We start from the raw sequence: 21,474 nt of genomic DNA, 5'->3' as shown, positions 1-21,474 counted from the left end.
GCTGCCGAATGGGACAGTAACGGCCACAGCTGGGCAGTGGGAGCATCCCGGCATCCAGGAGGGCCCAAAGTTTTTTGGATTAAGCTTCTACATAGCCTGGAGCCTGCTGGAGCTTCGAGCATCTGATCCCGGCTCCCGAGCAGGGCTCCCGGCTCCCCGTCACCGCGAAGAGCTTTGTCGGTGGAGCCCTGCTGCCTCCCTCCTGCACGCCGGCCCCTCTCCGGCTGGATGCCGCGCCTGGATGGCGAGGAGGGGGCGAAGGCAGCGTCCCGGTCCGAAGTGCTCCGCAGGGCACAGTGGGTGAATTGCGGACACGAGGCGAGCTGTGCGATGGCCGGATGGGGAATGGGACGGCCGGAGCAAAGGGGAGCCCAGTCACCCTCCTGCCCTGCCGGAGAGCAGCCGTTCCTCTGCCCACCGCTCACCGGCGGAGCTCGGAGCGTTTCGTGGTCTTCACACGGCGTTACGTGGAGGGGCACCAAAATGGCCTTACCCCTTACCCCAGAGGGGGTGTGAAACCAGGGTGAATCCCTGCCAGCTGGCATGGCTGGCTTTTAGAGAAGGTTTCCAAGAGGTTCCTCCCTTTTTGAAGGGTTTGGTGTGGTTTGAGTCGGGGAAGATGCTCAGCATCTCCCACCCACCGCCCGGTGAGGGAAGGGTCCAGCGGTCACTCGCTGGAGTCCAGCTGCTGTGATGGGCAGCGCTATCCCGGATTTCAAACACAGGGACTCGGCCCTCGGCCGCTCGTGTCCGCCACGCACCAGGCTGCTTTCGATGCCGACCGTGCGGAACAGTGGCGGGACGGTGGGGGGCACCGTGCCCGGCACTGCTGAGATCCCCCCTGCCCAAGCGCTGCATTGGGAGCCGCGGGCTCAGCAAGTGGTGGGAGCATCTCCCAGCGCGGGGCTTGCGCAGTCCCCAGGGAGGGTTTTTTTGGGTTTTTAGTGCCACTCGGTGTGATCTTTGTTTAGGAGGACTTTCCAAAGATGCTGGAGTGCTTCTGAAGAGCTTGTGCTGCCGCTCCTCAATCAGCCCAGTATTTGTCCGAGGGTTTTAAGCTTTTACTGTTGTCATTATGTGGGCAGCAGGTTGAGGGAGGTGATTCTGCCCCTCTACTCTGCTCCTGTGAGACCCCACCTGGAATACTGTGTTCAGCTGGAGTCCCCAGCACAAGAAGGACATGGAGCTGCTGGAGCGGGTGCAGAGGAGGCCACGAAGATGATTCGAGGGCTGGAGCACCTCTGCTATGGAGACAGGCTGGGAGAGTTGGGGCTGTTCAGCCTGGAGAAGAGAAGGCTCCGGGGTGATCTTATTGCAGCCTCCCAGTACCTAAAGGGGCTACAGGAAAGCTGGAGAGGGGCTTTTTACAAGGGTGTGTAGTGACAGGACACGGGGCAATGGATTTAAACTGAAAGAGGGGAGATTTCGATGGGATCTAAGGAAGAAATTCTTCCCTCTGAGGGTGGTGAGGCACTGGCACAGGTTGCCCAGAGAAGCTGTGGCTGCCCCATCCCTGGCAGTGTTCCAGGCCAGGTTGGATGAGGCTTTGGGCAACCTGGTGTAGTGGAGGGTGTCCCTGCCCATGGCGGGGGGGTTGGAACTGGATGGTCTCTGAGGTCCCTTCCGACCCAAACCATTCTGTGATTCTATGATTACATTTTCCTGGCTGATTCTGCCAAGCAGAAGATGTTCTGGAAGATGAGTCTCTTCCCGCAGTACTGAAATGTGCTTCCTGTCGAGCGCAGCCTTTTCGAAAAGCCTGCAAGTGAGCAAACCAGGATTGAGCCTAAGGAACGCCGTCGGTAATCGGAGATTTTGAAGGGATGACCTGTCCAGTTGTAATCTGTATTTAAAAAAAAACAAACCCAAATAGCTGTAAGATCTCCGGGCGAGTTTCTCCAGGCCTTGGGGGGAATACAGCCCCCGCTTCCGAACATCAGGGCGACGCTGCGGTGGGGGGCGCAACGCCGACGGCCCGGGACGGGTCTGCGTCCGCTCGCAGGGCCAGCAAAGGTCTCGCTGGTGGCTGCGTCCTCAGCTGGCATCACGTGGCAGCGCTTTTATTGATCTTTTCTCTTCTTGGTTACTTTAAACTGTGGATTAGGTAATGGAATAAAAAACGAAGCGGAATGTGGGAAGCTTTAAAACACGCTCCAGGGTTTTAAAGCCGCAGCGGGACAGCGGAGGTCCCGGTGCGGGACCTTCCACCGCCCGGGAGCTCGCTGCCCGTCCAGCCTCCCCCACCGCCCGCTTCCCTCTTCCCTCGTTGTGTCGGTCACGGCGGGTGTTCCTGGGAAGACCGCCCTGCCGACGTGGAAGTGTGCGGCAGGCACGTGGCCTCCGCACCCTTCGGCGTGAGAGCGCGGAGCCATCGACGGCCGCGGTGCCGCCACGCGGCGTGTGCGAACTGGGGGGGTGTTGGGGGGGCGGAGGGTCCTGCCTTGGAGTCGATGGGTGCGTTTCTTTCCAGAAATGAAAAGAAAGTCTGGAAGTGTTCGGGAAGAAGCTCCGTGTTGTCCTTTCGGTTTTATGACTAAAGAGAAACAGAGCCCGGGGGCTCCGGCGGCTCTGCGGGCGGCTGGCCTGGCGATGCGCTGGTCCCTTCAGAAAACAAAGCGGGAGGGGGGAAAAAAAAAATTAAAAATAGAAATCCCCTCAATCTCACACTCCGGTGGAATCTCTCGGAAAGGTGGGCTGAGCTAAAGCTGCTCCGTGTCAGCAGAGCCCGGTGACCCCCGAGCCGCTCTGCGGCACGCAGCGGGTGCCAGGCTGACCCGCCGCCTGGGCACAACATCCTGCAGAAGCGAGGGTGCCTCTCGCCTGCGGTGCCACCTGGGGCCCGGGGCTGGCTCCAGGCGCGGGGGTCAGGCGATCGGCCTTCTGCCCCTGCGCCGTGCGAAAGGGGATGCCCGGGGCCGGAGCCCGACGAGCCATCCCTGGTCCAGGCCAGGGACCCTGACCGGGGGGCCGGGCTGCCGCCGCGCTCTGTTTCTCCGTTTCCGTCGGAGCTCTGCTAGCGGGGTGCCACCCGGAGCTGCCCGGGGAGCGCGGGTTGATGATCGCACACCTGATGCCATGCACACTAATTGCCCTGATGTCTTTTGTTTCCTTTACCTTGTTCTCTGCTGCATCTGCTGCTGCGCTGCTGCGGTCTGTCCCTCTGCTCCTGTCTGTCCCTGTATGAATGTCTCTCCTCTTCTGCCCTTCGTGCCCGCTGCCCTCCAGAGCACCGTCCGGCGGCCCAAGGTGAGCAGCTGCGGTCGGGGGGCACCGAGCGTCCCCCGCGCGTTACCCACCACCTCGCTGAGCGCTGGCCCCAAAGCGCGTGTTCTCTTCTCCTTCCATTTCACCCTGCTGAGCCCGGAGGAGCCCGCAGGAGGGATGTGCTCCTCTGGAGCGTGTCTGAATCCCGGGGGACAGCCCACCTGGGGCTTTGTGCCCTTAGCCAGAGCTCATCTAAGGGAGCGGGGCATAAAAGCGGTGCAGCACTGCCCGGGCTGGCTGGCAGGGCACGCTGCCTGCTGTCCCCGCTACCGGCACTGGTGCTCCTCGCTGGCTGCCGTTCCCCAGTTCACGGGGGGTTCCTTTCGGCGGGGTCTGCTGGAGGAGCGAGGTAAGAGCCAAGAGGCGTGAGCACGGAGAGCTGCTCCCGTTCCGAGGCCTGTCCCCGGGACTTGCCTCGCGAAGGGGCACGTGGTTGGGGAGAGCAAACGGGGAGATAAATCCTCGAAGAACTCTCCGATAGCCCAGTTACGGTCGCAAACAGGAAACCATTCTCTTTGCCTTCCACGCAGGGCTGCACCGCGGGGAGGGCTTCATTTTCACTGCACTGTGCGAGAGACTCCAACCGAGGCAGCAGCGGATTCGTTCCGTCCCAGGGCAGCTGGGATGCCAGCTGCCAGGCACCCAGCTTTCCCCTCTGAACAGTATCGCGCTGACTCGTTTTGGCACTGCCAGGCCAGCGCCCAGGCTGGGGCAGGACCTCCCGGTGGAGAAGAAAGTGTGGCAGAGCGTGCGAGCGCAGCGTGAGGAGAGCCCGCTGCTGCTTCTGTAGGGTGAAATTTCCCCTGAAGCGTCTCCTCCCCGAAGGCGGGAGCCAGCGGGGTTTTGCTGTGAGCCCAGGGGAGGCATCGGCAGCGAGGCGGAGAAGGGAGCTCACGGGGAGCGGCGTTCGTGTGCTGGTGTGGGTTCTGAGCCAGTCTCCAAGCCCAGCTGGGAGCTTACCCCTTACCAGGGCAAGTCCTGGAGAGCTCTCGGTGCATCCCGTGCCATTGCCCTTGCCTGGAATGGTGTTCTTGTTCTCCGCAGCCTGTGCTGGAGAGGAGCCGTGACCTCCTCCAGCTCCTCTGGCCTCACTGGGCAGGAATTAGATGGGGTCCAAGACGCCCCTGGATGGGTGTCGCTCAGAGCTGGTGCCGGTGTCGGCCAGCTGCTGTGGCTCCCTGCAGCGGGCAAGGCCCCTCTCAAGCCATGTGTCCTGTTCTGGTTGGGCTCACAGATGTGCCCACATCAGGGTCAGCTGCCAGGCCACTTTGGCACCTTGAACCTTCCTGGCTTCCTGGGAATGGATTTTCCTTCGGCACCGTTAGCCAAGGCTGCCCAGTAGCGGTGCAGAGGGCTCCAGGAGATGCCGTGCTGCATTTTGGCCCTTTCTGGAAGAAGGTGGGTCCCTTGGACCTTCCCTGACCCCGACTGCCAAGGCCAAGTCATGGGTCTCCAAAGGTTTCCAGCTCTTTGGGTGCGATGAGCAGTGGAACCGTACCCGATGTGTCCCTGGCAATGCTGCCGTGTCTCGTTCTGTGAAGGGATTTTAATCCCTAAAGCAGCAGGAACACAAACAACGTCCTCGTTTCGAGTAGTGTGTTTCTTGGAGATGGCGTGTGTGCGGCTCGGTGCCGGGGAGACTGTTCCCAGGCCGGGGACTGTTCTCCCCGTCCCTGGGAGAGCCCGGATGCTCCTGGGAGGGGAAGGCTGAGCTGCCTGCCCGGCCGTGGGGCGTTTCAGTGATTGTGGTCGAGTTAGCTGGGGTTTGCCTGCAGCGAGCCAGGAGTCGGCAGAGGATCCGGCGACGGCACGGCGAGTGATCGCCTGTTTCTGCATCCCACTGCAGCAGGAGCGGGACGTGGGCGCTGCGGGACGTGGGTGCATGTCTCAGCTGCATCCCAGTCCGTACCCGGCCAGCCTGGGGCAAGCCGTGCGCCTTCCAAAACTTCAGTGTGCCAAAAAGCCAGTCTCAAGGAATGAAATGGGAAAGTAAGGAGATTGGCTTATGCAGCATTAGGTGGGGGAGTGCTCCAGAAATACAGGTCTGTGAGCAGAGCAACGGAGGTTTCTGATGGAGCTGGTGCTTTCCTCCAGACATCTTCCCTTGGTCACATCACCTGGGTGACACGCCAGGCTCCCAGCCAGCATGGCGACGCAGCACTCTGCTGCTCTGGCTCCTCCAGGCTGCACTGGTTTTTCCTGGATGCTGATCTTTCTTGCTGCTCTTTCATTTTCTTCTTCTGTTACCCTAAAGTTGGGTCCTTCCTCCCGCAGCTGCTGTAGTTGCAGATGGAGGGTGCAGACTCGGGTGCCTGCCGCAGCGTGTCCCCAGCAAGGTGCCAGTGGCACTGGTGCACGAGTGTGGGCACGTGGGCACAGCAGCACCTGACTCGGGCTCCTGCAAACGCTGAGCAGCAAATGTGCCCCGTCGTGTTTCCAGATGTGGAGGGTGGACAGGGATGCAACCTTTCCTGGTCCTCTCTCCGTGTGCTTTGAGGTTTTGCTGTCTCATCCTCTGGAGCTGGAACACCAAAACCTCTGAGTGTGTTTCCACTCTGCAGACACGACTGGGGACCCTCATCGGTCCCTTCCCTGATCCCCTCGACACGCTCGCCAGGACCGCGGGGGATGAGCTGGCCGTGCCGAGGAGAGCAGGGATGTGGGTCCGTACCTGCAGCAGCGGAGGTGGATATAGCAGCACGAGGAAATAAATGGGGCACGGTTTGTAGGGAGAGGCAATCTTTTCTTGTCCCTGCTGCCGCGGGAGGGAGGAGGCTCCTGTGCTCAGGGAAAGATCCCTTTTGGGTTTTTGACTAGTCAGTGGTGTAATAAAACTTCACCTTTCCCTTCAACAACTGGTCATCTGTGAGTTTTGGCTGAGTCAGCCTCCTCCTGGAGCGGCGTAAGATCACAGCATCTACGCTGCCGGGGGTCTCTGCTGTAGCGCCGATCCTCGGCACGCCGCAGGTCCGGGCACAGCGAGGGCATGGATGTGCTCCATCTGTCAACTCCCCGCTGTCACCGAGCTCTCTGCTGGAACAGGGGGTTGAGCCTGACAGCCTGCTCCCAAGGGAAGCGCTGCCGTTGGGGCTGGGCTGCGGTCAGTCCCAGCTCCTCTCCGTCCCTATCCCTGCCAACCATGTCTGAGAGCCTCAAACCTCCAAAGTTTTACTCTGGCTTTCATCTCTGCTGTGAATGTGAGTCTGGGAGACAGCGGTTGGCTTGGCCAAACACCCAGGTGAACGGAAAACGCGGTGGCTGCAGCGGTGTCGAAGGGCGCAGGGAGATGGACCAGCCGTGGAGGTGTCATCTCCCGTGAGACGCGCTCGTCTGACTTTCTCCCTTGACTGTGTTGTTTTTGCAGCCCACCCGGACCCCCAACTCCGCAGCATCCAGCGGCACGGCCGGGCCCTCGGGCTCAGCCTCCGCCTCCGGCGGGGAGATGAGCAGCAGCGAGCCCAGCACGCCCGCTCAGACGCCGCTGGTGGCCCCGGTCATTCCGACTCCCTCCCTGACCTCTCCAGTGGCACCTCCGGTTCCCTCGCCCACGAAGGTAAGCTGCGGCCGGGCTAAGCCGTGCGCTCTGCCCGCACGGAGCGGGGTGGCTGCTATGGGGAGGGGGAGGGAAAACCTGCCACCAGCACTGCGGGGAGGAGGAGGAGGAGGACGGAAAGGGGAACAAGAAACCCTCTGACAGGTCACGGTGGTGGTCGCTGTGTGACCGCCCGTCGGGGTCTGCCGGGTCAGGCACTGCAGGGGGAGCGGAGCAGTGAGGTGGCCCGGGGACAGGGAGCGTGCCCGGCGTGGCGGGGGCTCGCAGAGGCCGACAGCAAAGCTGGAAAGATGCTTCCGCAGAGAAGGCGCCGTGGCTTCACTCTGTTCCCAGTGCACGTTCTGCCGTCCCGGGTCCCCGCGGGACACACGTGGCATCGGAGCGGTTTGGCGGGTGAACGTGCCGGGGGGGGAGGCTCTGAGTCGCAGCCTGAACCTGCCGGTGAGGGGAGAGCGCGACCGCGTTAAATCCCGAGGATGACCCCAAAACTCACCCCCCCACTGCTGGGTGCACTTTGGGAAGGCTCCTGCCCCCCGATACGGAAACCGCTGAGAGGAGTCAAATGTTTCCCAAACCTGGGTGTGTCTAATAATTATTTCAGCGCAGTTATTCCAGTTTTGGTCTTTAAAATAGTTTTTCATTACTTCCGTCCCGCTTTGTATTAATTAGTTAAAACGAGCGCTCGTGAAAGATCTGGGGCACGAGGGCAAGGGATTAATAGCGTGAGGGGACGAAGAGCTCGCTCGGAGGTCGCGTGTCGAGGGAAAGGCTGGAAAAGCCACCACCCGATGGGAAGAAGGGGTGTCCCCAGAGGGCTCTGGTGACGAGTTTGTCTAACGGGTGCAAAAACTGTTCCCTTGATGGTGTTGGTGGCATCTGCGTGCCCAGGGTTGAGAAAGCAGCAGAGGAGAAAACCCTGTGGTTTTCCTGCGCTGCGTGGCATCGCGTAGGACTTTTTTCCTAGGCAGGAAAGTCAGGCAGCTCCATGATTTTAAGCTTTGGTCACGAGGCTGCGTTAGCCCCGTGCTGCTGCCAGAAGAGGGGACGCTTCCCCTTCTCCTGCCCTCACTTGCAGCCCCTTGCCCGGGCACGGCCATGCTGGCATCAGCCTTTCCCTGCTGTGAGAGCTGATCTGGCTGAAAAGGAACCAGGAAATACAGGATCGGTTTTCCCTGGCGGGAGCTCTCCAGGGATTATGTGATGCCGCTGTGGGATGGAGCGGGCGCTGGTGAAGAGCTCCGGGGGGGCTGTCTGGCTGCGGGCGATACCGGGATGGGTCTGGAGGGGCTGCAGGACCTTGTCCTTGGAGACAGCAGAGCTCGACCAGACGAGGCCCCTGATGCCCTCAGCGCAGGCAGGTGGATCAGAACCTCCGCTCGCCTCTCCGACCTCGGCTGTTGTCCCGTTGTGCAAAACACGAGTGTGCTTCAGCTGTGAGAGTTGGGTTTGGGACAGGCCAGCGTAACCGAAGGTGTTCTCTGTCTCCAGAACAGCTCGGCAGCATCTCAGAGTCTCCACGACGGCCAGGTGACCGCCGCGCCGAGGCTCGGCTTTGATAAGCGTGCATGTCGGCATCGCCCCGGCGCCTCCGTAACGGGGAGCTGAGGGCTTCGCTCTCCGGTAGCAGCTCACACGTGGCTGTGCCGTACCCTGGTGACTTTGTGCTGCCTGGCTGGCATTTCCCCTCCTGCGTGGGCAGTTCTCCACTCCCAGCGTAGCCCTTCAGAAGGACGGTGCCAACCGTGCCAGTGCTTCCAGGCGAGCCGGGTGTGCCTGTCCCCTCGGAGCGCAGGAGGCTCGTGCCAGGGAACCGTTCCAGCCAGGGGGATGTGACCCACGAGGGGGCTGCGTTTGCACCTTGTTGGAAACCTCTTTCCCACTCACCAGCTTTCATGTCACCCACCTTTGGCTTTGGTCTTGAGGTGACGCCGCAGGACCCCGCTGTGGTGCCACGGCACCGTGTGGTGCTCCCTGCACCACTGCGGGCTCCTGTCGGCATCCTCCGCGGGCGGGATCTGTTACTGGGGGTAAAGCTGGTTTCACGACACAGCCCGACTAACGCAGCCCAAACGCGCTCGGAGCAGAAGGGGGTGCAGCTGGAGGAGTGCTGGTCAGCTGGCAGCATGGCAGGGACGGCCAAGGCACCCGCCTCCGGGCGGGCGATGGGCTGGGAACGCCTGGGAGAAGGTCTTGGGCTGCCAGTGCGAGCTGATCCAGGGTGCCCGGCAGAGACTGGCTTCGGATTCCACCCACCGAGGCAGGAGGGCTCCCAGGTTTTAGGCTTGTGCCCAGCTCGCCCTCGTAGAGCTGCCCTGGCTCTGGCACAGCGTGGGTTACAGCACGCACCAGCCCCCCAGTGGGGAGACCCCCTGCCCTGTCCCAGTGCCTCCCAGTGCCTTGCTCTGCAGGGTGGGTGCTGGGAAAGGGCGGGAGGGGAGCTGTTTCCCCGGAGCGCAGCGAGCTCGTGGCATGAGTGCACGGTTTGGGGTGTGCCCTGTGTGTGTGTTGGCACGTTTCTGAGTGGCACGCTAACAACTAACACCACTGGCCGCGGGGGTCTGCACCGCCGTGCACGTTGTTTTGGTGGCACCTTTCTGTAAGATCCAGTTCTGCTTCCGAAAAACGTGTTTCCTGCTCGTCATCGCTCCGCTCCGAGCGCGAGCAGGAGAGTTGCCAAAGGGTGAACTTGGACGTGGTAGTGGGGGGGGCAGTTTTTTGGGGTTGTTTTTTTTAAAGGATTTAGGCATCCAGAGATCCCAGTGAAGTCAAAGGCAAGGTGCTCGGGGCCTTTTGCCAGCCAAAAGGTTCCATCCGTGTGTCAAGGAACGTTTGTCACACGTACGTAGGTAAAAATCGGCAGATTAAAGTGACAGACTCACTCTGCAGCCACAAGGCTCGCTCTGGAGAGCGACACGTTCCTCAAACTGGCCCAGTAACGACGCCAAAATACACATTAGCTGATGGGTCAGGTTCTGTGGGGGTTAAATTAAAGTATCTGGAGCTCTCTCCAAAGGATGTTGCTGCTCCTTTTGGTAATTCCTGGCTTGATGTTGTAGGAGGAGGAAAATTTGCGTTCTCAAGTCAGGGACCTGGAGGAGAAGTTGGAGACTCTGAAGATAAAGCGGAACGAAGACAAGGCGAAGCTTAAAGAGCTCGAGAAGTACAAGATCCAGCTGGAGCAGGTGCAGGAATGGAAGAGCAAAATGCAGGAACAACAGGCTGATCTCCAGAAGCGTTTAAAGGAGGCCAAAAAGGTGAGCATCCCCGGGGAGCTCCGGTGGAGAGGTGGTGCCAGGGCTAATTTAATCCCTGAAAACGCGGGGGGCGGGTTAATGAAATATCGGCGAGCGCTAAACCGTGTGCTGTCCTGGCTCCTGCCCTCCGAATACGTGCCAGTCCTAAACCAGCCTCTGACCTCACGTGCCGCCGCTCTCTCCGATGCAAACATGGGTCCAGGCACGGAGCTGCCGGCACGGATCCCCGGTGCAGTCGGCGCGCCCCGTGGCGTGCGGGCGGGGGTCCGGCGCGTGCCGGAGCTGAAGTCGCAGCTTCGTGCTCTGACCACCCGAGATGCCAGAGCAGACGGAGCCCTCGGGTGCACTTGGCACAGGCCTGTCAAGATACCGCCCGTTTTGTGTGTCCTGGCGTTTGCTCTGCCTGTCGCTGCCCGCCCGCCCCGTCTGCCGGGCAGCCTGGCCTTTGAGGCCGGAGCATCCGATCTGTCCGGGAGCCAAGTCCTCGAGCGGGGCGGTTCCAGTCCTGCGCAGGGCGAGGTGAGCTGATGGCAGAGGTGGTTTCCCGTAGTCGGTGGGGACGACGAGCGGAGGAGCAGGTCGCACATCCCCACCTGCGGGACAGGTGTCCGAGTGCGGCAGCAGCCACGTTCTCCGCTTTAATCTGCCGTTGCTGGTCTGCCAGTGCCGTGGGATGGGCACCGTTCAAATCCCAAACTGGCTGATAAACTGCCAGTCCCACCTTCGAAAGGTGAAGTAAGCTCCTGGAGGTCTTGCAGCTGATCCGGTCCTCTGGAGCTGCGTCCGAGCTGAGCAGCAATGGGGACCCAGGGGGGTGTGAGGGGTCCCCTCGGTGGGTGCAAACGCCTGATGGGGGGAGCAAAGAAGACGGAGCCAGACTCTTGTCCGTGGTGCCCACTGAGAGTGCAAGAAGAAAGGGGCACCAACCGAAATACGGGAAATTCAGTTTAAACACAAGAAAAAAAAACTTTTTCCTGCGATCAAACTGGATCAGGTTGCTCAGAGACGTCAGAGTCTCCATCCCTGGGAATGCGGGAGGCACAGCCGGAGCGGGCAGGGTCCTGGGCAGCTGGCTGAGCCGCCCCTGCCCAACTCAGCCCCTGCAAGTGCTGGGTGCCAGTCCCTGCTCTGGAGACAGGAGTGGGCTCCTCTCTCCGGTGGATTCCTGGGCAGTCCCGATCCTGACTGTCTGATGTAGATCTGACTTCGTTAAAGCTCCTCTCCCTGTAGCCAGACTAATAATGGTTTGAGCTCCTGCCCTGCAGCGCTGGTTGGTACCAGTCACCGCCAGTGAAAGGCACGGGGCTGTGGAGCTAACGGGAATCTGTGTCGCTCCTTGTGGAGCAGCGTTTCCCCAGCGGTGGCCCTGCTCTCGCTGAGCCCTGCCCTGGGGTGTCATCCCAAACAGCTGCTGCACGGTGGGGATTTCCCCATTTCCCTCTTTCCCCTCTCCCCAGGGACAGGCTTCCTGCCCTTGGCACCCGTGCCTGGTGCCCCCAGGCAGACGGTGGGACCTCGCCGTGCCGGCAGAGGAGCTCTTGCTTCTCTCTGCCCTGGTTTTCCGGGGCGGATTCTTGGTTTATTTCCCCAGTGATTTATTTGACTGTCTGCTCCAGCACAAGCCTCTGTATTTTGTGTCTTCATATCTGCGTCTCCTCACCTGCAGGTCGTTTCTCTGCTGGGCTCTGTCGTGGGTGGGAGAAGGTGCGAAGCAGGGGAAAAGCCTTGGGAAGGGGAGGTGGGCACCCTGGCGGGCTGGCAGTGGGCTTTCCCCTCCCAGCCCGGATAAGCTGTTGTTAATTGGACTTGATCCTCCTTTGGGAGAGAGTCACAATTGTCCAAGGCTCGTTGTTTGTGAGAAGGGTCTTTCCATCACTGGCCTCGGGCTTCCAGGGTCTTCTCACCTCTGTGTGCTTGGCCGCAGGAAGCCAAAGATGCGCTGGAAGCCAAGGAGCGCTACATGGAGGAGATGGCCGACACCGCCGACGCGATCGAAATGGCCACCCTGGACAAGGAGATGGCCGAGGAGCGAGCAGAGTCCCTGCAGCAGGAGGTGGACTCCCTGAAGGAGAAGGTGGAATATCTCACGATGGACCTGGAGATCCTGAAGCACGAGATCGAGGAGAAAGGTGAGAAGGGATCAGCTCTCGGGTGGTCCCAGCCGGGGTCCCACCGCACAGGGGAGCTCCTCGCTGGGGAGGGGAATGCTTGGCTGCCTCAGAAGGTGTTTGTCTGGTTCAGACTTTATGTGGGAGGTGACACAACTGCTTTTGTTGCTTGCTGATCCAACCTCCCAGCTTCGCACTGAGCACGGCTCCACACCCAGTGCGTTACCTCGTTGTGGTTCCCCTGGGGCCTTTTACCTCTGGGTGTTCAAGGTGAGCTCAAATCACACGCAGCGGGAAGCGAGCCAGCGCTAAACACTTGGAGTGTGTGTAAACCTGGAAAACATCAGACCTGTAGAAGCAGCAGAGGATGAGGCAGCGGAGGGGTGTGACAGAGGCAGGCGTAGCGAGGTGCTGGGAAGGGTGTTGGGAGGACAGGGGTGGTCTGCAGGGAGATGTGGAAATTACTGAGACAAGCCATGTCTTTGGTTTGGGTTTGCTTTCACGGAATTGGGAGGACTGGGAGCACCCACAGTATCAGGAACATGTTGCTCCACTGTAGCCCAGTGGCGGCTCGGCACGGTCTGCCGTTGGCACAGTGGTTCTTCATAGAGTCATAGAATCATGGAATGGTTTGGGTTGGAAGGGACCTCAAAGATCATCCAGTTCCAACCCCCTGCCATGGGCAGGGACACCCTCCACTGCACCAGGTTGCCCAAAGCCTCATCCTCTGCACTAACTGTCTTTGGTGGCACTGGGGGAATCTCCTCCTGCGAGCGCCGGTGTGGAGCACCAGGCTTTGGTTTTGCTCAGCTGCAGGAGAGGGACTGGTGCCTTTCCCCTCGGTGTGGCACAGCTGCCCTCTTGCCAGTGGTTGTAACGTCGCTCAGCGAGGAGAAGCGGATCTGCTCGGCAGCCGCTGTTGCTGCAGCACAAGCAGAACGATGCTTCCTTTCTGCTGCAGGCTCGGATGGAGCGGCGTCCAGTTACCAAGTCAAACAGCTGGAGGAGCAAAACGCCAGACTGAAGGAAGCTCTTGTAAGGTAGGAGACCACCCGTGCTCCCCATAGGCTGGGATGCTGCCGATGGAGCTCCTTCCTGCGAGAGCCCGTGCCAGCGTGGTCTGACGGCAGTTTGTTCCAAGCACTGATCCAAACGCTCCTCCGGAGCAGCCGATGTCACGCGCCCGAGCTGGCCGTGGGGTGTTCCTGAGCTCTGGTGCTCCTTGAAGCCTGCACCAGAGAAGGGAGGAGCTCTTGTCACTGGAGACCGATGTCTGTTGGGTGAAAATGAGCCGCTTCAGGAAGCTCCTGGGTTTATTTCTCCGTGGACGCTGTGCTCTGCTCCTCCGGTGCAGCTGCAGGTTGATTCCAGCAGCTGGTGGCTCTGCAGCCACCTCCTGCGCAGGTCCTGCTCGAGGCTGCTGGAGCCCGCTCAGCACCGGGCCCTGGCCGCTGCCTTTCCCTGGGCGAGCCCATCTGCAGGGCTTTGGGGCTTCTCTTCCTGGGAGCCACGTGTGCCTTAGCCCCGAGGCCCAGGTGGGGTTCCTGGGGCAGCCGCCCCACCACTCGCTGTCCCACCACGCTCCTCCCACGCGGCTGGGGCTGCACGCGGGGCGCTGCGCTGGCTCTGGTGCAGAGAGCAGCCCGTGCTTCAAGGCAGTTATTCCTGTAGGAAGAGGTAGAGGAGGTGGAAGTGTCCCCCTCCTGATGGGAAACACAAGAAACCGCCTTGCAAGGGCTTCCAAAGCGGTGCCTTTGGGGTGGGAGCCAGAAGGAAGGTCCGGGCAGAGGAGCTCCCAGCACTGGCGCTCCCGGGGCAGCGCCGCGTCGCGCTGTCGGCAGAGCTGTCGGCAGAGCCTCAGCACACACATAAGCAAAGCTCTGTTCTCGGCGCGGGACCGAGCGCCGGTCCCTCTCCGCGCTTTGTCCTTCTGCTGCTGCTGACCTCTCTCCCTCTGGGAATGGGACTTATTTTCCTGTGCTCACTGGGTTCTTCCTCGCCGTGCCTTCGCCTGTCCCATTTACAGCTATTCTTTCCTGCCTCTGGTGTCTGTTTTCCTACGTTCTCCTGTTCTCTCCATCCTTTCAAAGGACTTCAGAGCAACCTCGGGCACTGATTCACCCCCATCCCTCACTATTGAGCTGTTCTCCAGGGACACGAGCAGTGTCCCCGCCAAGGAGAGGCTGCCAGAGGCTCCAAAGGAGCTCTGCTCCTGCTGCCGATGGGCAGCCAGCGCCAGCAGGGGCAGGGGGTCTTGGCTCTGCTGGTGCCCACCAAGAGCAAAGTCTGGGAAGGGTACAGCTCCTCGTGCTCCGGTACCTGGGCCTCTGCCGGGCTTGTGACAGGGCTGCTTGCTCTCTCAAGGATGCGGGACTTGTCTGCGTCGGAGAAGCAGGAGCACGTGAAGCTTCAGAAGCAAATGGAGAAGAAAAACACGGAGCTGGAGTCCCTGCGTCAGCAGAGGGAGAAGCTTCAGGAGGAGGTGAAGCAGGCGGAGAAAACGGTCGACGAGCTGAAGGAGCAGGTGAGCTCACTGGGGGAGGACAGACGGGGAGGGGAAGTTTGGGGCCGTCTGGGGCACCGAGCACCTGCTGTCAGGCCGCTGGGGTCACCTCCCGGCACGGAGTGCTCTGTCCGTCGCTCGTGGAGGGCCACGCTTTTGGATGCCACTGCAGGGACCAATTGTTCTGGGTCCCTGAGCAAAAGCAAACCCTGTTCCAGCAGCGGAACTGTGCTGGGCTCTGCCTGGCCGTAGGGTGGCCCTCCAACACAGGACACGGCCGATGCGTCCTGCTTTCCGGGGCTGGTCTGTGCTCGGAGCCGATCTGTCATGTCCCCCTGGGTGATCTTTGTGAGGCTCGTTCCTGGCCCGGCTGAGATGTCGGTCAGGGTGTGGAGCAGCCCGTAGGAAGCCCCAGGAAGGATCTACATTCACAGCAGAGCAGCCTGTGCAGTTCCTCTGAACTGCTGCTCCGGAGGGACACTGGCCTTGGCCTCTCCGGGCATCAGCCTGGGTTACCTAGAAGGTGGGCTGTTGGCAGAAGTGCCACTTCTTAATGCAAAGAGATCCAAATGCCCATTCCTCTGTTAATATTGTAAGTGTTAACCGCTGGCCTGGGTCCTCAGAGAGCTTGGAAAGCACTGGCACAGTCTGCAAAGACTCATCCTGAAGGTCAGCATCATTTACGCTGGCCTGAAGCTGTTCAACCCTGTGCCCTCGTGCTGCAGCTGAAGAGCCAGTAACATAGAATCATGGAATCATGGAATCATAGAATGGTTTGGGCTGGAAAGGGCCTCAAAGACCACCCAGTTCCAACCCCCCTGCCATGGGCAGGGACACCCTCCACTACACCAGGTTGCTCCAAGCCCCATCCAACCTGGCCTGGAACACTGCCAGGGATGGGGCAGCCACAGCTTCTCTGGGCAACCTGTGCCAGTGCCTCACCACCCTCACAATGAAAAGTATCTTTCTTATATCCAAATTTCAAACAAAATTTTCTTTTTTATATCAAAATTTCTTTCTTAACATCCCTAAAAGCCAAAGCCAAGCCCCTCTTTTCACGTGCCCTTCCTTCTGGGGCTGCGGGCTGGGCTGGTTTGAGTTGTTTGCTCTCCTGAGGGACGCTCTCCTCTGCTACCAGGAGGGAGCTTATGCCCTGTCCGGCAAACCCTCACCCAGGATGGGGAGGTGGATTTAGCAGCCACATCCCACAGCTTGGCCGGGTCATCCCACAGTGGTGCCACAGCACTTTTGAGCTGCTCACTGCGGCGTGTTGAGCTCCAGGCTGCAGCGCGACGTGCTGTGTGCTTGCAGGTGGACGCAGCTTTGGGTGCTGAAGAGATGGTGGAGACTCTGACGGAGAGAAACTTGGACCTGGAGGAGAAGGTCCGGGAGCTGCGTGAGACTGTTGGGGACCTGGTAAGACGGACCACTCCGGAGTCGGTACTGGGGGGCTCGTGCTGCTTCCTTCGTCCCTGGTGTGTGGCTGGGCTGATGCGAGGGCTGGTCCAGCCGGCTGACGGGCAGTGAGGCTGCCCGGGGCACCGGGGACTGCCTGGCAGCAGTGCCGGAGGGCACTGGGGAACCCCTCTGTGGCATCGCGCTCGGTGCCACTTCGGAGCGGTGCGCCCTTCTGCTCAGCAGAATGTGCCCCTTACACCCCGGGCCGCCCCTCTGCCCTCCTGCCCTCGCTTGCTGAGCCGGGGCGTCACCGCGTCCCCCGCTGCCTCCCCCTTGCAGGAAGCCATGAACGAGATGAATGACGAGCTGCAGGAAAACGCCCGGGAGACAGAGCTGGAGTTACGGGAGCAGCTGGATATGGCGACGGCGCGGGTGCGGGAGGCAGAGAAGCGCGTGGAGGCGGCGCAGGAGACCGTGGCCGACTACCAGCAGACCATCAAAAAGTACAGAGAGCTGACTGCACACCTTCAGGTGCGGCTCTTCGGTGTCCCCCCGTGCCACAGTGGGGCAGGTCCTGCTGGAGCCGGGCTCCTCTGGGAGCCCACCTCGGTGACGAGGACACCGAGCGTCTGTAGGCAAGAGCATTCCCAGAGGATGGGGACGGGGATGGCACGCTGCCTCCTGCGCTCGTGGGAGATGGGCACGGCAGAACACGGATGGCTGATGCCTGGAGAGCGGGTTCCTAACTGAGCTTTCCTGGGGAGCTCCAGCGGTGCCAGGCTGCACGTGCTCCTCCTGACCTGGCAGCCCTGCCCAGCCTCCTGCCGTGTTCCGACGGGGCTGGTGGGCAGAGCCCCCGCTGAGGTCAGCGCTGTGGCACACTGCGGAGCACGTGGCTGCTTCAGCCCTTTGCTGCGCTGTGCTGCTCGTGCTCCAGGCTTGGGATCCAAGTCCTGGACGAGGGAGTGGCGCGGGGCTGTTCCAGGGCTGCGCTGGGTTCTCCTGGGCTTTGCTGGCAGTGGCAGGAGATGGGTAACGAGGCTGCGTGGATTCCTTGGCTGTAGTGCCGCGTGCTGTCAGCCGAGCGGTTGGAAAGCACTTGCATTCCTCTTCCGTGCTTTCATCCATCGCTGTGCATGGAATCATAGAATCATTCGGGTCGGAAGAGACCTGGAGATCATTGAGTCCAACTGTTAACCCGGCACTGCCCAGTTCACTGCTTAACTATATCCCTCAGCGCCACATCTACGTGACTTTTAAACCCCTCCAGGGGTGGTGACTCCACCACTGCCCTGGGCAGCCTGTTCCAGAGCCGGACAACCCTTTCGGGGAAGGCATTTTTCTTAATATCCAATCTAATATTTCTGCATTTCCTAATATCCAAATATCCAAGTTGTCCCTGGTGTAACTTGAGGCCTGTGCAGATCCCTCCGTAGAGCGATGGTGCACGTTGCACCATGAGCCCCCGGTGCCCCCTGCCCGCTCCCCGAGGAAGGGGGCATTGGGAGGTTGGGTGTGGGCACACCGCCGTGGCTGTGGGATCACGGATCCCCTCTGCGCCGGGTTCTTGTGCGCCTCATGGCAGCTTCTTCCCGTGCTCAGGACGTGAACCGGGAACTCATGAGTCAGCAAGAAGCATCTGCCGAGAAGCAGCAGCAGCCGCCTCCCGAGATGTTTGACTTCAAGATCAAGTTTGCGGAGACGAAAGCCCACGCTAAGGTAGGGCAGCCGGAGAGCCGCGCAGCGGGCACACGAGCTGACCGGGCACATGTGCCATGCGCGACGCTCCCGGCGCAGCGGCACCGCGGCACGGCGCCAGTGCGGGGTGATGGGCTTGGGGCGGGTGTTCCCCGCGTGGTGGAGCTGACCCTGCGGCACGGCGCTCGGAATCGGCCCGTGGTGCTCATGCCAGCCGTGGAAATGAGCTGAGGGATTGTCAGGAGTTGGGAGGAAGACAGGGCACAGGATAGAAGGGAGGAAGACACCAGCGTGTGACACTAGTGTGCACGGGGACGTGCAGGGAGGGCTTAAGCGGGAAAAGCAGCTTAATCAAGAGGAAAACCAGCTCTGCCTCCACCGCCGTGTGGTCTCTGTGCCAGGGGCTGGCGTGGGCTCTGCTCCTGGCCACGGTGCCACCAAAAGGCCCTGAGATCCTTCTGTTGCCACCGCTGCCCGTAGTGGAACCGGGCTCTTGCTGCCTGGCGCGGAGCTGGGGAGGTGAGTGCAGTGGGAAGCGGTGCAGGACCGTCAGCTGGTGGTGCTGGGCGACAGCAGCGCGCCGTTCTCCCAGGAGAAACATCAGAATCCAACACGACTGTGCGAAAAGGGACGTTCCCTTGTGGAAGAGCAGGCTCAGGGCTGACGTGTAGGCGTTGGTTTATCGCGCTGCTGGGAAAGAAAGGGTGCTTGGTGCTCCCTGTATCCCTGCTCGCCTGTACCCGGGGTCAGACCAGAGCTCCAGACTGGTCCCCGGGGACCTCTGCAGAGCCCTGGTTGGTAACGATGAGAAGTGGTTCCTGTGGCAGCCTGGCAGCGAGGTGCCCGCTGCATCCCAGGAGGAGAGAGGTTCCGGCTTTTTCAAACGCTGGAGGGGCTGGGGAGGGTCCGAGGGGCTGCCCTGACCGTGCGTCTCCTGCAGGCCATCGAGATGGAGCTGCGGCAGATGGAGGTGCAGCAGGCCAACCGCCACGTCTCCCTCCTCACCTCCTTCATGCCCGACAGCTTCCTGCGCCACGGAGGCGACCACGACTGCGTCCTGGTGCTGCTGCTCATCCCTCGGCTCATCTGCAAGGTGGGATGGGTGCTCGGCTCCCACCTCCCTGTGGGAGCTGGGCCTCGTCAAGAGCTTCCGTTGGTTCTTCTGCCGAAGTTTTGAGCCAGGGCTGTCTCCCGAGCTGGGCTGCCGGGGCTTGGATGTCCCCTCAAAGCCGGCGTGCCGTTCGGGCTGACCGGGAGTCGGTGGCCGCGCCACGGCTCTGCGGGAGATACATCTCCTCTTTCTGCCCCAGCTGAATTTGGGATTTGGGATGTTTACTAGTTTGAGAACTTTGGGAATTGTCTGGGAGGAGGGGGAAGCAGGAGCCCCTGCCCGCAGGTGGTGGTGGGTCACGCCTGGCAGCACTGCCGGGGGGTTATTCCTCTCCGGGACTCCAGCAGTCTTTCCCAGGAAAGCTTGCTCTCTGGGGAGGTGTTCGGCTGGCCCGTGGCTGGCAGAGCAGCTCGGAGCCAGCGCGGGAGGACTCAGGTTTGCCCGCTCCCCGACAGGCCGAGCTGATCAGCAAACAGGCTCAGGAGAAGTTCGATCTGAGCGAAAACTGCGCGGAGCGCGCCGGCCTGCGGGGTGCTGCCGGAGAGCAGCTGAGCTTCGCCGCCGGGCTGGTGTATTCCCTGAGCCTGCTGCAAGCCACGCTGCACAAATACGAACAGTGAGTGCCCAGCCCGTCCCCGCGCCCCTGGCTCCCACCCGCTGCGCCGTCGGGCGGCGCGCAGGGGCTCCGCGGCCTCGCAGCAGAGCCGGGTCCCCGCTGGAGGTACAGGAATTTTGGCAGTTGGCTGGAGGAGAGCTGAGCGATCCAGCTTGTTGCCTTGAGGCGGGATCACTTCCCTCGTAACTCCTCCCGTGCTCTCCTCCCAGGGATTGACACGTGAAGGGATCCAATTCTCTAGCACGAGCTGCTCCTTCTCCAGCTGGAACCGTGTCTGCAGGCCAGAAGTAGCCTGGATTTTCCGTCTGTCCTGCCAGGAGACGCATCACAGTCTCTTGCTGAGCTTGATTGTGTCTGGGGTTGACTGTGGGCTTCGGTTCCCAGGAGCGGGCTCCCCCTCCAGCCCAGAGCCCCCTTCCACGGGTGCCCAGGGCTTAGTCCTGTGCGGAAGGTTTCACGGAGCGTCAGCCTGGACGCTTGGTTAGGGTGAGCTGGGCAGTGCCCTAGCAGCACCGAGGAGCCCGGGCATTCCTGGGAGACTGGGAAATGCCTTCGGGCACCAAAACCGCTGTGGCTGGGGAGGGTCCTCGCCTTCAGGCTTGCTCTGCTCTGCTGCCAGGAAAGTGGCTGAGTTTGAACCGGAGCACGGAGAGATCCCTTTGCTCCCGCACCAGCGTGGCGAGGAGCTCATAGAGTCTCCTCCTGCCTCCGGCGCTGCCGTCTGCCTTGGAGCCTGGAACGTTTTCCTGGGCTGGGGCTCCCTTTCCTGCAGCTCCCAGGCAGCCCATTTCGTGCCCTGGTTTCCTACGGATGTTTTGACCTCTGTTAACCGCTCTGTAGCCACAGTGCTCCTGGGGGTCCGGCTGGTGGTCCCGGGGGGTTCCAGCGGTCCGAGGTTGGCACCCAGAAGCAGAGCGCTGTGTCGGTGCTGCCTGGAGCACGTGCCTGTCCCAGCTGAGCCGACTGTGGCTGCGTTCCCTTGCCAGGGCGCTGAACAAGTGCAGCGTGGAGGTGTATAAGAAGGTGGGGATGCTGTACCCCGAGATGAGCGTCCACGAGCGCTCGCTGGACTTCCTGATCGAGCTGCTGCACAAGGACCAGCTGGACGAGACGGTCAACGTGGAGCCGCTGACCAAAGCCATCAAGTACTACCAGGTGGGTCCGCAGAGCCGAGAGCGACGGGCGCTCGGCCGAGCTCGGGGTGTCTGTGACCCGCAGGGTGGGCACCCGGTGCGACCTCGGGCCACGGCTGGGAGTCGTGCCCTCGGGTACATCGTTCACGCGGCACATGGACAAGCTGTGAATAAGCTCCCGTTGGCAGCACTTTCCCTCCGATGTCTCTCCCCGCCGGAGCACGCAGGACTCGAGCTCGTGACTGTGTCACTCGGGGGCCGCGTTCTCCGTCCGTGGGAGGACGCGGAAAGGATGCGGTTCTCCCGTCCTGGGTTTCCGTGCCTCTGTGCTGCAGGCCAGCGTTGCTGGCCCTTTGGAATTAAGGGCTGCCGGCTCTTTGGGAGGGCACAGCGTTCACAGGGGCTCTGGTGGGGGTCACTGCAAGAGTTTTCGCTTCTGATTAAAAATTAGGCCAAACCCTGGCTGTTTGGGATTTTTTTTCTTACGTATTTACTCCTTGGGTTTGTTTGCTTGCACGTGTGGGAACGTTTGAGGGGTGCTGATCTCTGCTGGTCTCTCTCTCCCCACCCAGCACCTGTACAGCATCCACCTGGCTGACCAGGCTGAGGACTGCACCATGCAGCTGGCCGACCACATCAAGGTGAAACGGGGAAAAACAACCTGGCTCTCTCCTTGTGGCGTGTTTGCTGCCTCTGCCCTTTCCGACCCCCCCAAGACCACTTTGTGGGGTGGAGAGCCTCTTCTCCCCCTCTCCCCACTGCAGTCACTTTTCCCCAGCTCCAGCTGCCGGTGGTGGCACGGAGGTGATGTGGGCTCCCAGGTCAGGGAAAGGGGC

General features: G+C 61.2%; 1 protein-coding gene across 1 annotated transcript in view; it reads left to right on the top strand.

Moving 5' to 3' along the window:
* Positions 1 to 21,474, top strand: part of DCTN1 (dynactin subunit 1) — a 79,458-nt gene that overhangs the window by 49,143 nt on the left and 8,841 nt on the right. The window contains exons 7-19 of the mRNA XM_086612561.1: positions 3,226 to 3,246; positions 6,629 to 6,817; positions 9,874 to 10,071; positions 11,996 to 12,200; positions 13,141 to 13,219; positions 14,544 to 14,703; positions 15,994 to 16,098; positions 16,420 to 16,611; positions 17,683 to 17,799; positions 18,719 to 18,871; positions 19,345 to 19,505; positions 20,492 to 20,660; positions 21,211 to 21,279. Coding sequence (XP_086468687.1) covers positions 3,226 to 3,246; positions 6,629 to 6,817; positions 9,874 to 10,071; positions 11,996 to 12,200; positions 13,141 to 13,219; positions 14,544 to 14,703; positions 15,994 to 16,098; positions 16,420 to 16,611; positions 17,683 to 17,799; positions 18,719 to 18,871; positions 19,345 to 19,505; positions 20,492 to 20,660; positions 21,211 to 21,279 — 1,818 coding nt within the window. The remainder of the gene's footprint in view (positions 1 to 3,225; positions 3,247 to 6,628; positions 6,818 to 9,873; positions 10,072 to 11,995; positions 12,201 to 13,140; positions 13,220 to 14,543; positions 14,704 to 15,993; positions 16,099 to 16,419; positions 16,612 to 17,682; positions 17,800 to 18,718; positions 18,872 to 19,344; positions 19,506 to 20,491; positions 20,661 to 21,210; positions 21,280 to 21,474) is intronic.

This window comes from Tauraco erythrolophus, chromosome 5, assembly GCF_009769465.1.
Source record: "Tauraco erythrolophus isolate bTauEry1 chromosome 5, bTauEry1.pri, whole genome shotgun sequence".
Lineage (NCBI taxonomy): Eukaryota > Metazoa > Chordata > Aves > Musophagiformes > Musophagidae > Tauraco > Tauraco erythrolophus.
This window is presented reverse-complemented; position numbering and strand designations above follow the sequence as displayed.